The sequence below is a fragment of the Trachurus japonicus genome, chromosome 20 (genome assembly GCF_045865225.1).
Source record: "Trachurus japonicus isolate A0001 chromosome 20, Traja_1.0".
In the NCBI taxonomy this organism is placed as follows: domain Eukaryota; kingdom Metazoa; phylum Chordata; class Actinopteri; order Carangiformes; family Carangidae; genus Trachurus; species Trachurus japonicus.
This window is the reverse complement of record NC_140926.1, coordinates 14,055,592-14,068,623: the sequence shown is the minus strand read 5'-3', so window position 1 is coordinate 14,068,623 and position 13,032 is coordinate 14,055,592. Positions and strand designations below refer to the sequence as shown.

The 13,032-nt window shown below is 42.3% G+C and overlaps 1 protein-coding gene across 18 annotated transcripts in view; it reads right to left on the bottom strand.

Moving 5' to 3' along the window:
- atp8a2 (ATPase phospholipid transporting 8A2) overlaps positions 1-13,032 on the bottom strand; it is a 56,674-nt gene that overhangs the window by 20,869 nt on the left and 22,773 nt on the right. For all 18 annotated transcript variants that reach the window (XR_015034490.1, XR_015034492.1, XR_015034488.1 and 15 more), the window contains 3 exons: positions 12,865-13,003; positions 11,567-11,631; positions 1,862-2,034 (listed from right to left, as the gene is read on the bottom strand). Coding sequence is in view for 11 of the 18 variants with exons in the window: in XM_085763106.1 (XP_085619232.1) it covers positions 1,862-2,034; positions 11,567-11,631; positions 12,865-13,003 (377 nt within the window). In the remaining 7 variants the exon portion in view is untranslated. The remainder of the gene's footprint in view (positions 1-1,861; positions 2,035-11,566; positions 11,632-12,864; positions 13,004-13,032) is intronic.

Below are 13,032 nucleotides of genomic sequence, written 5' to 3'. Positions count from 1 at the left end.
ATGTAACTTATAATGGGACATTATAAGAGGGTGCATGTGCATAAGGATCAAAGCAAAATATAAATATTTACCGGTATCCAGTCAACAGATTTTTTCCTTTTTTCCGATTTTTGTGTAAATATTTAACAAATATCTAAAATGTTAAAAGTGTAAACACAAGCAGCTTAAATAAGATATGATCTAAAACAGAGTTTTCTGTGTAAATCTTTGGTTGTGTAGTATTGAACAAGCCTCATACTAACAAACAAAAGCTTTAAACCATCGGTTTTCTCTTATGCACATGATCAAAACTCAAGAGTTAATTATCGATCTCAACACTGGAGATATTAAATTCAAACATTCAATACTTCACATGCTTTCAAATTTGGTCCTGCAGGCACATTTGGCTTTGAATGAAAAAAGAATTGATGTTTGATACGAAGCCGCGGCCGAGGATAGAGCAACAGAGGGACGGAGGTGCACAGAGAGAGGGATGGAGGGGAGGAGAGAAAGCTGGAGGCTGTTTGCAAGGCCTGTGAGACCTGAGTCCGGATATGGGCTGGATACGCAAGAGAGTCAATTACTTCCCTCCTGGCTGCAGCGCACACACATACTCACACACACTCACACTCGCACGTGCACACGTACTTACATGCGCACACACAGACAAAAGACGAGTGGAAACTCTTTTATTAAACATCACAGCTGGTGCTGAATGGAACATGACCAAAAAAGGGAACGCGCAGTAAACATCGTATGAACAGAGTGCACTTTGTATCAATGGCAGTGCCTGTGTGTGTGTGTGAGTGTGAGAGTGTGTGTGTGTGTGTGTGTGTGCATTGGTACCCTTTCCTGATGTACAGGCAATAAGTGAGTCATGACTTTGACATTTCCATGCAGCTGATTGTATTACATTACTCCTGCTGAGCAGCCTTTTATCATCCTCATTCATTTGCTGACCGTGGGCAACCGACAACCTTTACACCGACACATGCAGGTATGCAGCGGGCCCATGCATGGACACATACACACTAACACACTCACACACTTCTACCTTGCACACAACACTGAGAATTATCCTAACTGTGCCAACTAAGATTCACAGTTGTTAGCTTTTCCAAAGAAACCCAAAGGATTTATATCAAAGATGTCGTCTGTTGTGTTTTTACAGTAAAAACAGGTGCAGGACAAAAAGAGGCTTTAGTGTTTTTGTGAAAAAAAAGGCATTTGCAGGTCCAAACAATGAATTAAAACGCATTCAGGAGGTTGTGTAGACAACATCTCTTCCCTTTTCTCTGGACAAAGGGGAGTTCCCACAATAGCACAATGATACTGTGTATCCGTAAAAAAAACAAAAATGTTTCTGATACAGAAAGCTCATCCTCCTGATAGATTAAAATTCCAGACTTTGTCTAGACTTCTTGCGGACTGATTTGTTTCAGCTTTTTTTTTTTTTTTGGTCACAAGACGTAAGCTTTGTCGGCAGTGACATCTTTTACGAACATTGTGCGCGTTTGCGTAGGATTTTCTGCCTTCGTGATCCTTTTACAGGCACCAAGTGCTGATTTAATTTGCCCTACTTTTCCATGCTCGGTTTCAACAGCATGAAATTTCATCAAAAATGACCAAGACAAATCGTCATTTCCTTTTCGTTTTGAATGATTCCATTTTCTGAACCGAGGATAAATTTGCTTTTCTTCCAAACAATAGTTCATTGAAAGCTGAAATATCAATAAACGGATGAACGCTAATACTGTAAAGAAAAACACCTATTTATATCTATATTTTTTGTCAGAATTAAATCGTTTTCCAAGCTCTCTACCCTGTAATAAATCCAAAGTGTGTGTGTTTTTGGATGTGTATGTGTTAGAGTCTCCCCTACCGGCAGCAGATGACAGCTTTGCAGGACAATGCCAAGTCGAGGAAGGCCTGGCGGAGCTCGAAGGACAGTGCATATTTCAGAGTCTGACCATCGATGATCAGCGCCAGCTCATTTTCCTTCCTTAGAGAGTCACCCAGCGACGAACAGTGAGTTGTCAGTGTAGCTCGAGTGGCCTGCATGGAGACAAAGACAAAGAGACATGAGTTTTCTCTGGAGAGGAGGATGTGCCATTTTTCACCTTCAACTTCCAGAGGTAGAGAAGAGTTATAGTTTATAGTTGGGTTAAAAAAATGTGTTGCATATAGTCTGTTACTGTTTGCCCAAGACAGCACATAAACACATTAGCACTTTTGATGAATTGCTATTGGCCACCAGTGGAAACCTAACCTCTAACCATCTTAAATCCTACTTTGAGTCGTCCTAATCAATCTCAAATCTAAACCTCACCTTGAAAGTGAAGCTTTCTCTTATGAGATCTGGCAGCGGCCCTTTCTAACTGTCCACATGTTCAGGTTATATGTTTTTTCTGGGGATACTGTGGGCTCTAAAGTGGTGAAAATACAAATCACACAAATCAAAACACGCAGACCAATTTGTTGAAAGGTCAAAACCACCGGCAGTAAATGGAAGACATATGCTCCGGGTTGCACGGGCCCCTTTCATCTGGGGGGGAAAGAATTTGCTTCTGTGTGCGCTAAACAATTAAGAATGGCAATATAAACTTCACAGTTGTTGTAGAGATTATCACAACACGTCGATGCAACGAGGTCCAGAGGGCGAATTCAGCCCTGCAATTAAATCGCAGAGCAGCAATACGTCACCGAGGGAAGAAAAATGGCAAAAAAAAAGAGGTAGAATGGTAAACTCCGACTGGACGGGTTGGACTAACATGGAGACTAATGTGCTGTTCATTTATAAAAGCAAAGTGTAAAGTGTGTGAGAGAGTGTGAGTGTGTTTGTGTGAATGCCAGCTCTCCTGAAGGGCAGTCGTTTGGGGCAGTTTTGATGGAGCTCTTGATAATAGAGGAACAGGGATTAATAGAGAAAATAAACATCCCACAGAGATGTAATGAATTCCATGTGGAGGAGCAGGCACGCTACAAGCTACCAGTCAGGCCCACACACACACACACACACACACACACACACAAACCTCCACCGTCTTAAATCACGCTTTCCATGAGATCCCAACGCTCGAGAGCATAAACAGTCTAAAAATAACAACATATGTCACATATATAATAAGATGCATCAACGGTGGCTTTTGTTATCCATCACTGCTGGAAATAAAAATAGTTTATTGTCCGATTTCAATTATTAATTGTCATTACATCATGTCAAGACCGTTGACACTGATTTCTGCTCAACTCTCTGACTCGCTGTTTACAACCCGCTCTGTGCATTAAGAGCAACATGGGATGAATTCAGGTGAAATCCTTGAAAAATCACTGCAAAGCTGCACAGACAGAGCAGGAATGTTTTATCCATCAAGCATCAGCCAGTATTGTCGCAAACAGCTCACTTATTTTCTATCTGGGGACAGATTTGTCAGCCGTGCATGTGGAAATCAGCTTATACACATAATAAATAAAAAGGGACGACGCCGAATGCGACGCCAGATAACATGAATTGTTTGTGGAAACATGGAAAATTTCAACTAAACGCACGGCAATAAGCTACAGAGACTAAACCCGAGACACAAAAAGGCACAAACATTCGAAAATCGGGCGCCGTTATGAATGTGCATTGTCCTTTTCCAGTGTGTTACTGGCAGCCATCAGACCTGAGAGCAGCACAGAGACGACTCCTCTGTCAAACAACCAGCATGTGTAAGAGATAACACGGCACGCACACACACACACACACACATATGTAATACCATCACATCAACAATGCAGCCTCTCTTCTTCCTGCCAAATAACGACGCACACGTGTTCGCTCTACACATTAAGTATCCCCTCCTCGTCCCAAAAACTCCCTGCTCTTGTTTTCTCAGCCTGAGGCCGTGTGTTTTTCTTTGTGTGCCGGAATTCCTGTTTGCATTCACCTTTTTCCCCCAAACAGGGCAAAGGAAAACAAAAACATAATGAAAGGATTAAAGGAGATTACAGGTTGTCAGAGTTGTGAAACTCAAAGGGGTTATGTGTGTATATGTGTGTGAAGTGCATGTGTTTTTACAGAGTACAACATGTGTATGCATGTGTGTGTATGTATGTGTGTAAATGTGTGTGTCTGCTGCGCACATATGTAGTGCATGTGTGAGAGATAAGAATCTGACGATATCTCTTTTTCCCAGCTTGTCCTCACCCTGTCACAGAGGAATGGACACAGAGTAAACAGCATTGATTGGATGTTGATATGATATCTAACTAAATCTATGTATCATTCAATTTTACTTAAAGGAATAGTTCACCAAAAAATGAAATTCACCCTCATGCTGTTGAATACTCCGGAGTAGTTTTTTATTCCTCAAAGTGCATCTGGAGACCCGGGAGGGGGGTTCGTAGTCCAACGAAAACGTTATAATATGAGAATCAATAGAGCCCGACACAAAAACATCCATAAAACTACACAAAAACCTTGTAATATTCCTTTATACTGCTCGTCCGCTGCAATCCAAGTGTCCTGAAGGGATACAGTCCAGAGTTTACTCGAAACTACGTCATTTAGGACATTTTTACGCAATACAGGACTGTTTAGGCTGTAAAAATGTCCTAAATGACGTTGTTTCGAGTAAACTCTGGACTATATCCTTTCAGGACACTTGGATTGCAGCGGACGAGCAGTATAAAGGAATATTACAAGGTTTTTGTGTAGTTTTACTTTGAGAAAAGGGCTTATTTGAGTATTCATCAGCATGAGGGTGAGTCAATATGACTGAATTTCATTTTTTGGTGAACTATTCCTTTAAGAAATCTGACAATGACTCAATGGGTAGCTGTGAGATTTTCACTATAATATCAGGCTGTGTAATGATTGGATCATAGAACAAAAAAAAAACAAGAGTCATTTACACGGATCAACCCCCACGTGAACGCAAACATTCGCCAGCTTAGCATCGAGGTGCTAATACACCACAGTGACTTGTCACAGCAGGTCCAGTCAAAGCTTCAGCAGTGGCTAAGATATCCTGGGATAATAACCAGGCTAAGTCTGCAGGGAGCTACAGGAGATTAAAAAGGTAACTAAGGTACAAACGCTAGTTAGCTCCTAAAGCTAACAGCCACTGAATAGGAGCAAGTCCAGACTGAACTGTGTTTCAGTGAAGAAACAAAACAAAGACGCTGCCTTAACATGAAAAGAAACAGCTCACAAGTATCCACTGTGATCTGTTGGCGCTTTTCAAAGAGAGCAAATATGAGACCAAAGAAAAATGCATGACTGTGTAGTTTCCCCTCTTTCTCACACTAAATTAGCTGCTATTTCTGGAGAACCTTAGATGAGAAAAAAAAATTGCTTAATTCTCTGATTGCACCGGTTTGATTATGACAGATCTCATTAGCAAGCGTTTTTCAGTTCCAAAATAAATGTTTATTTCTGTTGTGCATCTGACCTCAAAGAGGGCAGCGACTCTAACACGCTACGACACACACGCTTTTGTAAACCATGTTCACAGGCCGCTCTGCGTGGAATTTTATCTGGTTTATATTTGGATCTAAGAATGGGCAGGGCACGGAGGCAGTTTGAGATATCACAGGTCACCGTCTCTCATTGCATACTTTACCATAAAATACACTAGAACAAACAAACACACACCCGCACACACACAGATTTCTCTTTCTATAAATATAAGTCAGTGTAGTAGGGATGGGGGAAGCCAAATGTTGATCCAGTCCAGGCCTCCCTCTTCATTCAAAGAGACCTCGATCATCAGAGCGATGATAACAAATGTACATGGTATAAAATACACAAAAAAGGACTAAGCAAGATGAATGGGAAGAAGGTACAAAGAAAGAGAGAAAGAACAAGGACGGATGAATGAGTGTGAAGTGAACAACGGTTTGGAGAAGGAGGCCGAGAGCCGCCGAGTGAAAAGGAGGCGGAGAAAGACACGCTCATATCTGAGGTGCAGATTCTGTCACCACTGAGATTTAATACACCGTTTAATTATCAGACGGTGCATCTGTGCAAACACCCACATCCTCTGCTGTCTGCACCAGAAACACACACACACACTGGTGCTGACAGAAAAAAAAAAAATCTGACACAGACACACATGTGGTCTTAAAACAGTGGGAGGCCAAAAACTATTATAAAGTGAAAAATGCCAGAACAATAGTGAATGCAAAGCACTATGAAATGTATATGTGTGTGTCTGTGTGTGTGTGTGTAATTCTCTGAATGTGTGTGTGTGTGTGTAAGGATGATTAATGAGCAGAAGAGTGATGTTGTTTGTTTAAGAGTTGTACTGCGGGCAGTGTGACAGGGAGAGGGAATAGTGGGAAAGTTAGATGTAATGTATATTCAGAACTATCAAGCTGATCAGAGTAAACAGTGTGTGTCTGTGTGTATGCATGTGTGTGTGTGTGTCTGTGTGTGTGTGTGTGTCTGTGTGTGTGTGTGTCAGACCCAGAGATACAAATAGAGATAAAACATTCATGTGTTCATACGCTTAAATTCTGACTAAACCAAAGGAGACAAGCCAAAAAAAAAAAAAAAAAAAATTGTGTCAATCTGTGTGTGGCATGTGCTGTGGAGGTGACAGATGGCGCTCGTCACAGCTTCAGTGGTCACAAACCGTTTACCCAGGAGGCATTGCTCACAGGGTTTGTTTTGATGCAGAGGAGCACCAAAAGGAGATCGCATTACCCCTCACTCACCGCCTTCACATGGCTCTGCCAAACCCCCCCCCCCCCCCCCCCCACTCCTTCTTCTCCCCCTTTCTTTCTTTCTTTCTTTCTTTCTTTCTTTCTTTCTCTTTCCTTCTCCGTCCAGATCGTCTATCTCCTACATGAAGTACAATAAACACATCCTCCCCGTTTTTATTCACAAACCCACTTCAGCAAAGATAAACAACATATTTTGTTGCTTGTTCCTGTTCTCTCTTTGACTCTCGCTCTTACACACACACACAAACACACATTTTTCCTTTCACACACCACAGACGCTGTGTAGTCGCTTCCTGTGCACAGAGAGGGTGCTGACAGATGTGGAGGCAGCGGTGTGAAGGAGACACGGAGCGGAGAACGGGCTCGGTCAGGGGAAAGAGGATGGACGCCAAGTCTGGTTACGATATAAAAGGGGCAACTTTCTTTTTTTTTTTTTTAATAAATAACGGGGGGTCGACTTTTAAGGTGCGATTCTGATAAGAAGCCTCTGTTTTCGCTCATGTGCAGGTTACAGAACACTACATGCACGGAGGAGCTGGTGCGAGTTATTTTAAGTGTTGAGATAAGTGTTGCGCTGGGGACAGTGACGCTTTCATCCAAACCGACCACCGGTCACAAGCAGAGCTCTGTGAAGTCCGTCCTGATCGACAGGCATGACTGTGACACCACCAGCGCACGATACATAGAAACATGATACAGAGAAAGATTCTTCCCCCAAATCCATGTGTCCAAATCCAGATTTCTTCATAGTTGTTAATAATGACCTTGACCCTCTGACATCAGATATGACAAATGTTTAATCTGATGTGAACCAGCATCAACTTCTTCCTTTTTAAAACAAAAAAACAAACTGCAGGGTTCCCACTCTTGTCTTGAAATCGGACATTTTCAGCTGCTACAGTCTGACGGACATTAGTTTTTACGCCATACACTGATTCATCCCCTGTCCAATTCAAGCTTTGGAGAAGTGTTCTTTTCAACAATGGTACTTTATTTTGTAAATTTAATCAGTTTGTTTCTATGTTTATTCCTCTCTCTCATTCTCTCTCCCAGAAATCTGATTTAAAAATGTGCAGTCTATGGCTCTAACTTATGAAATAATGTCTTAAATGCTTAGAAATTATGACAAATTAATCATAGAACAGCACAAACATGTTTTTTTGGGGGGGGAAACGAAATCCTTAGAAGGGTCTGAAAAAGTCAAATAGAGCTCTGGTAGCTGTGATTTTCAAGCTTTTCTCAGGACATTTGACTTTTTCTCTCATTTTCCATGTGTTTTCCAGGTTTTCCAGATTTTCCAGGACCTGTGGGAACCCTGAAACTAGGATTCATTGCAGTGGTTTTTCATGTGTTACTCTGTCACACGTTTGCTGCGTTGCATTTACACCCACGTCGTGTAAGCGGGTGCTACAAAGACCCCGGCACTAAAGTGTACTATACTATAGATCCTGCACTTGTCACATGAAAAATTCCACTCCTGACCCACGGTTGATGTTTAATGTCCACCAGCTGTCCCGCCGTCTCTAAGCACCATATAGAAATGTGTTAATACAGTCACTTTACAACCCCCCCTCCTCCTTTTTTCATGTTAAACATCCTCTGCGGCTGAATAGAGCTTTATTTATTCAGAAATGGGACATTTCCCGTCCGTCGACTCCACAGGACAGTCTGGGTCAGCTGCAGGACAAGAAGAAACCCCCCGGAGCTGGATGAACATGCAACACGACTTGCTCAAGGACACATCAGCAGGGTGGACTGTTGCCATCACAGTGGACTGAAGCCAAACTCTCCAGATGAACGATGAAGTCCCCTCTCGGCCGAGTTGTTTCGAGTTGCTGCTAAAGGCAGGACGGGTAATGAACGGAAAGTCTCTGTCTGCGTTTGACATCAGAAAGTCCAGATCTACAGTGCTTACACGTAAAATCGTCTTCAGGATAATTGTTTGTTGGTATTTTTAGCATTGGATTATCAATAAAAAACGCTTTTATGACCTTTTCTCTCATTAGTCATTCCCATATACTTTTATTCTGCTTGGATTTGTCTGAAAAATGTGTGATTTTGTAATTTTCCTTGTTGTTTATCCTGGCAGTTCTTTCTTTGGACAGAACTTCTCAGCAGTGACCTAAATCGTCCTGTTGCTCCATCCTCATTAGACATTATTCAGCTGTGGAGAATTTTTTTTTTCTCTCTTTCCCTGAAAACATTTATTTTGAAATAGATGAGTTTATGTCTCCAAATGGAAGTTTCCCAAGGAGGACTTGCATAACACTCCCTTTGGGTGCAAATAAAGCTTATGGAGAAGAATTTCAAATATGTATGATGAGAAGTTAACCTGTTTTCTCCCACCCAGACTATATCGACCAGGCAGAAATTAGACCTAGAAATGTTTACAGGAACAGTAGGACACATAATAGAAAATGGTAGACGGGCGGCGGCTAATAACATCTCCCAAACCATATTAACAATGATCCACTTACTGTGCTAACTGTATTGGTTTTAACCCTCCTGTGCTAAATGTATAGCGAATTTTCAGGCTAAAGTACTCTCATTGCTCCGAAATGTTCACCCCGTCCAAATCAATTTAGCCAGCGTCTAAGTGGCTTTGCATGCTGTCTGGCTTTTGACCAGCAGTTCCCAACGTCTGGGAGCTTCCAGACCCCGACGTCGATATGCACAACAACACTTCACAAACTATTTCTTTTTTACTACAGGCTGGCACAATAGAGGAGAGCAGAATGATCGTAGGTGCGAAGTTGTGCAGTTAAATTTAACGTTATTAACAACATTAAAATCCTTTCACGCTGGATTCAAACTGGATGTAGTGTTAACCACACAGGGCTCTAATGTCACGTTCATCGTGCTTCAGTCTAGTAAAACTCACTCCACAAACTCGCAGGCCAAGACACCCACAACCTCTGCAGTGAGTTACATGAAGCGGGGAAGTTATGAATGTTAACAAAGATGTCTCTACTTCAAGGTTTAACACACACTTTGGGCCCACAAACCCAGCACTCACACACAAACCCATAAACAAATACACACAAGCACGTACGCACACAGGGCCTACGCTTAAAATTTTATGAGCCATAATCTTCCCCATCTCACGTATAAACAAACGGTAAAAGTGAACACACTGTGATTGCGATTGTGTGCATGTATGAGTGTGTGTGCGTGTACATGTCAGAGTGTCGGCACACACGTCTGGGACTGTGAGAGTGTGTGAGACGGAGACAGACACCGAGACACATGATGTCAATCAAGTTACTTAGGTAAAAAGTCACACATGAAACTTGAACGCAAAGAACACATAACTGGGGTAAAAAATCTAATCTGCAGATAAAGCGTGTCTCAGATCTGAGTCTCACAGGAACATCAAGAGACTTAACACATGTATGCAGTCTGTACATTCTCCCGTCTGTACATTGAGTTAAGTTAAACATGGGTTAGACCGAGGGCGTCACGAGAACCACGGCGGTGCGGGGGTGATGCCAGAACTCAGACCGTGTGATGCTGCTGGTTTTTCCCCAGAACCAGAAGCGCCAAGGTGGTTAGAAAAGATGTGGTAGGTGGATGCAGAATACAATCATCATCATCATCACACTCGAAAAGAAGAAGGAAGGCGCAGTAAATAATAACAACAACATGTGGGATGGCGGCAGAAAGTGCAGGTGCAACAACAGATCTGTTATATTATGGAAATGTAATAAACAATTTAAAAAATTGGCCCATTGCCATAATCCCCCAGTTTTAGCAGTAGGTTCGTTACCTTTAATTGTTGGTGCAAGCTATTTTTTAGAACGGCGGAGCAGAGCCATGAGCTGCTCAGAGCACACAGAGTTGTTTTCGAGGTAAATTCATGCAAAACCGCTGATGTATGTTCCCGTCAGGGGCAGTTTTTTGGCAAGCAGTCTCTGCATTTACCTAGAAAACAACTCTGTCTCGTAACGTTGTGTTATTATCTCATAGCGTGGTGAATGTGCAGGTCACAACTTGTCCACCAGAGCGTTTTGGAGTTGTTGGATTGTGTATTTGATGAGGGAAACCAAGAAATCCCATTAGCCTCCGTCGCGTAGCTCTGAGCAGCTCGAACGAACCTACTGCTAAAACTATAGGGATTGTGGCAATGGGCCAATTTGTCAAAATATTAAACTATCCCTTTAAATGGTGCACTGAGCATTTCAAATTAAGAGGAGAAAAAAACCTCACTCTTCTAAGCACCTCAAAGACAGATCAGTACACAGAAGTCAAGAGGATCGAGTTTTACCTCCTAACTTTATACTCACAATAAAGGCTAAGCTTAGCTTGTTAGAATATAGATTACGATCTAAACTGGGTTCACAACATCAGGAGGGAGACTACTGTCGTTACAGTATATACTGACGTTTCAAATGACTATTTTTACACAACTGCTCTCACAATTTACACTACTGTTTGTACAACGACTATAGAGAAGTGTGTGTATTAGCCTCTGTTTGCTGTGGTATTAATTTTGGTTTCATTGGTCTTGATAACGACTGTGTGACAACGCTGTGTGGTCACTGACAGCCAGGAACTGTTTGTACATACTGTATCTGTGATGGAGACTGAAGAAAAAGAGTGACACTTGTCTCTTTTCATCCCTTTCTCCATCAGGACACCAGAGACTTTAATTACCTGCCCCTGTAAGCAGACAATGAGCCCCACCCACCGAGCTGCCGGGGACCACACCTTTGTTCCCACGGTACCCTTCCTAACCATAATCCCCCCCCTCCAACACACACACACACACACACTGTCACACACACAACTCTCCACTGATACTGTAAACACACAAAAAGTCTCAATATTGTACAATGTGCGCACACAGACGTGAGGAGGAAGAGGAGGGTCCACTTACGTCCAGAGAGTCCTCGTTGACGATGATGAGGGACATGCCGTGTGTCACCAGCCGACAGGAGTAACCTGAGACGGAGAGCGGGCGGTGGGAGAGAGATCAGCTTTACTCAAAACACAAGTGGAGAAAAAAAATGGTGTCATGTTCATGTGAGTTCTGCTTCACACACACACACAGCGACCAGATCTCACTGTCACCGAGCAGCCTGCAGTGATTTGTTGCACATAGGCCAACTGTATCATGCGCTAATTAAACATGCAACCAATAATGATTTATGGAAAAGGTGTGTTTTTTTTTCCTCAATCCACTCCTTTTCAGATGTAAAACAACTTATCAGGTGATTGACAATTGGCTTTATGCACAGCTCCACTACTTCCTGAACTTTAGCCAGCTCCTTTATTTCCTATTTTCTGACCATTGTTGTGAGGTCGTCTGACACACCTGGATTAATCAGTTTGTCCAATAATGTAAGACAGGAAATAAAAGAGCTGCCTTAAATTCAGGAAGTAGTGGAGCTGTGCATAGAGCCCATTGCTTTGTTCACTGCTTTTCATTGTTCTGTCTTACCACCGTGATTGATTTTCAGTTTTGTTTTTCTTAGTTTTTTTAAACTCTTGTCTATCATTTCTTATTCATTACATATTTCAAATAAACTTAAACATAAACATCGCTGACAGTTATGCTGAAAACAAGTGTAAGAAAAATCATGTGCGTAAAGATGTTATGATGTCACCCATACCCTAGTGGGAAAATGAAAGATTTGTATAATGTGAATAAACTTTTTTAAAATCATGATTAATAACTAATTGCGTAACAAAAGTTGTGCAAATTTTGCCTTCAACAAAGGCAAAAAATTTAAAACACAGTAACAGACACAAACACACGTACGAAAGACAGAAAGGATGACACGCTGGTGTGAGGACAAGACGAGACAAAAAATAAAAACTCCAGAAAGTCCCAACTTTCCCCGACTTTTAAACAAATCTCTGTGCAGAAGATCTTGTTTTTCAATCCTGGACTTCTTCCACCAACCGACTGCCAAGAGAAACCAAACGCTCTAATGTCATCATGGTCGTCTCTGCCACTGAACACTGGCCGCTGGCACATTTCACTCAGAGACTTGGAGGCACGTCTGGCATTTCACGGCCCCACATAACTGAATTAAGCCCACAACACGTATAGTTTTCTACAACTGCTACAACGCACGAGACTGCAGCTTCCACGCCTATTAATGGACTCACATTAATCACTGTCCTTATTATATTGTATCTATCTGCAGTGCTTTACTTTCAGATGCTCACCTATGTTGATGGCGGTCTCCTGCTTGTCTCCGGTGAGGACCCAGATCTTGATGTCGGCCCTCATCAGAGTGGCGATGGTCTCTGGCACGCCGGCCTGGAGGCGGTCCTCGATGGCCGTGGCGCCCAGCAGCAGCAGGTTCTGTTTGGTGTAACGGAGCAGCGTGAGAC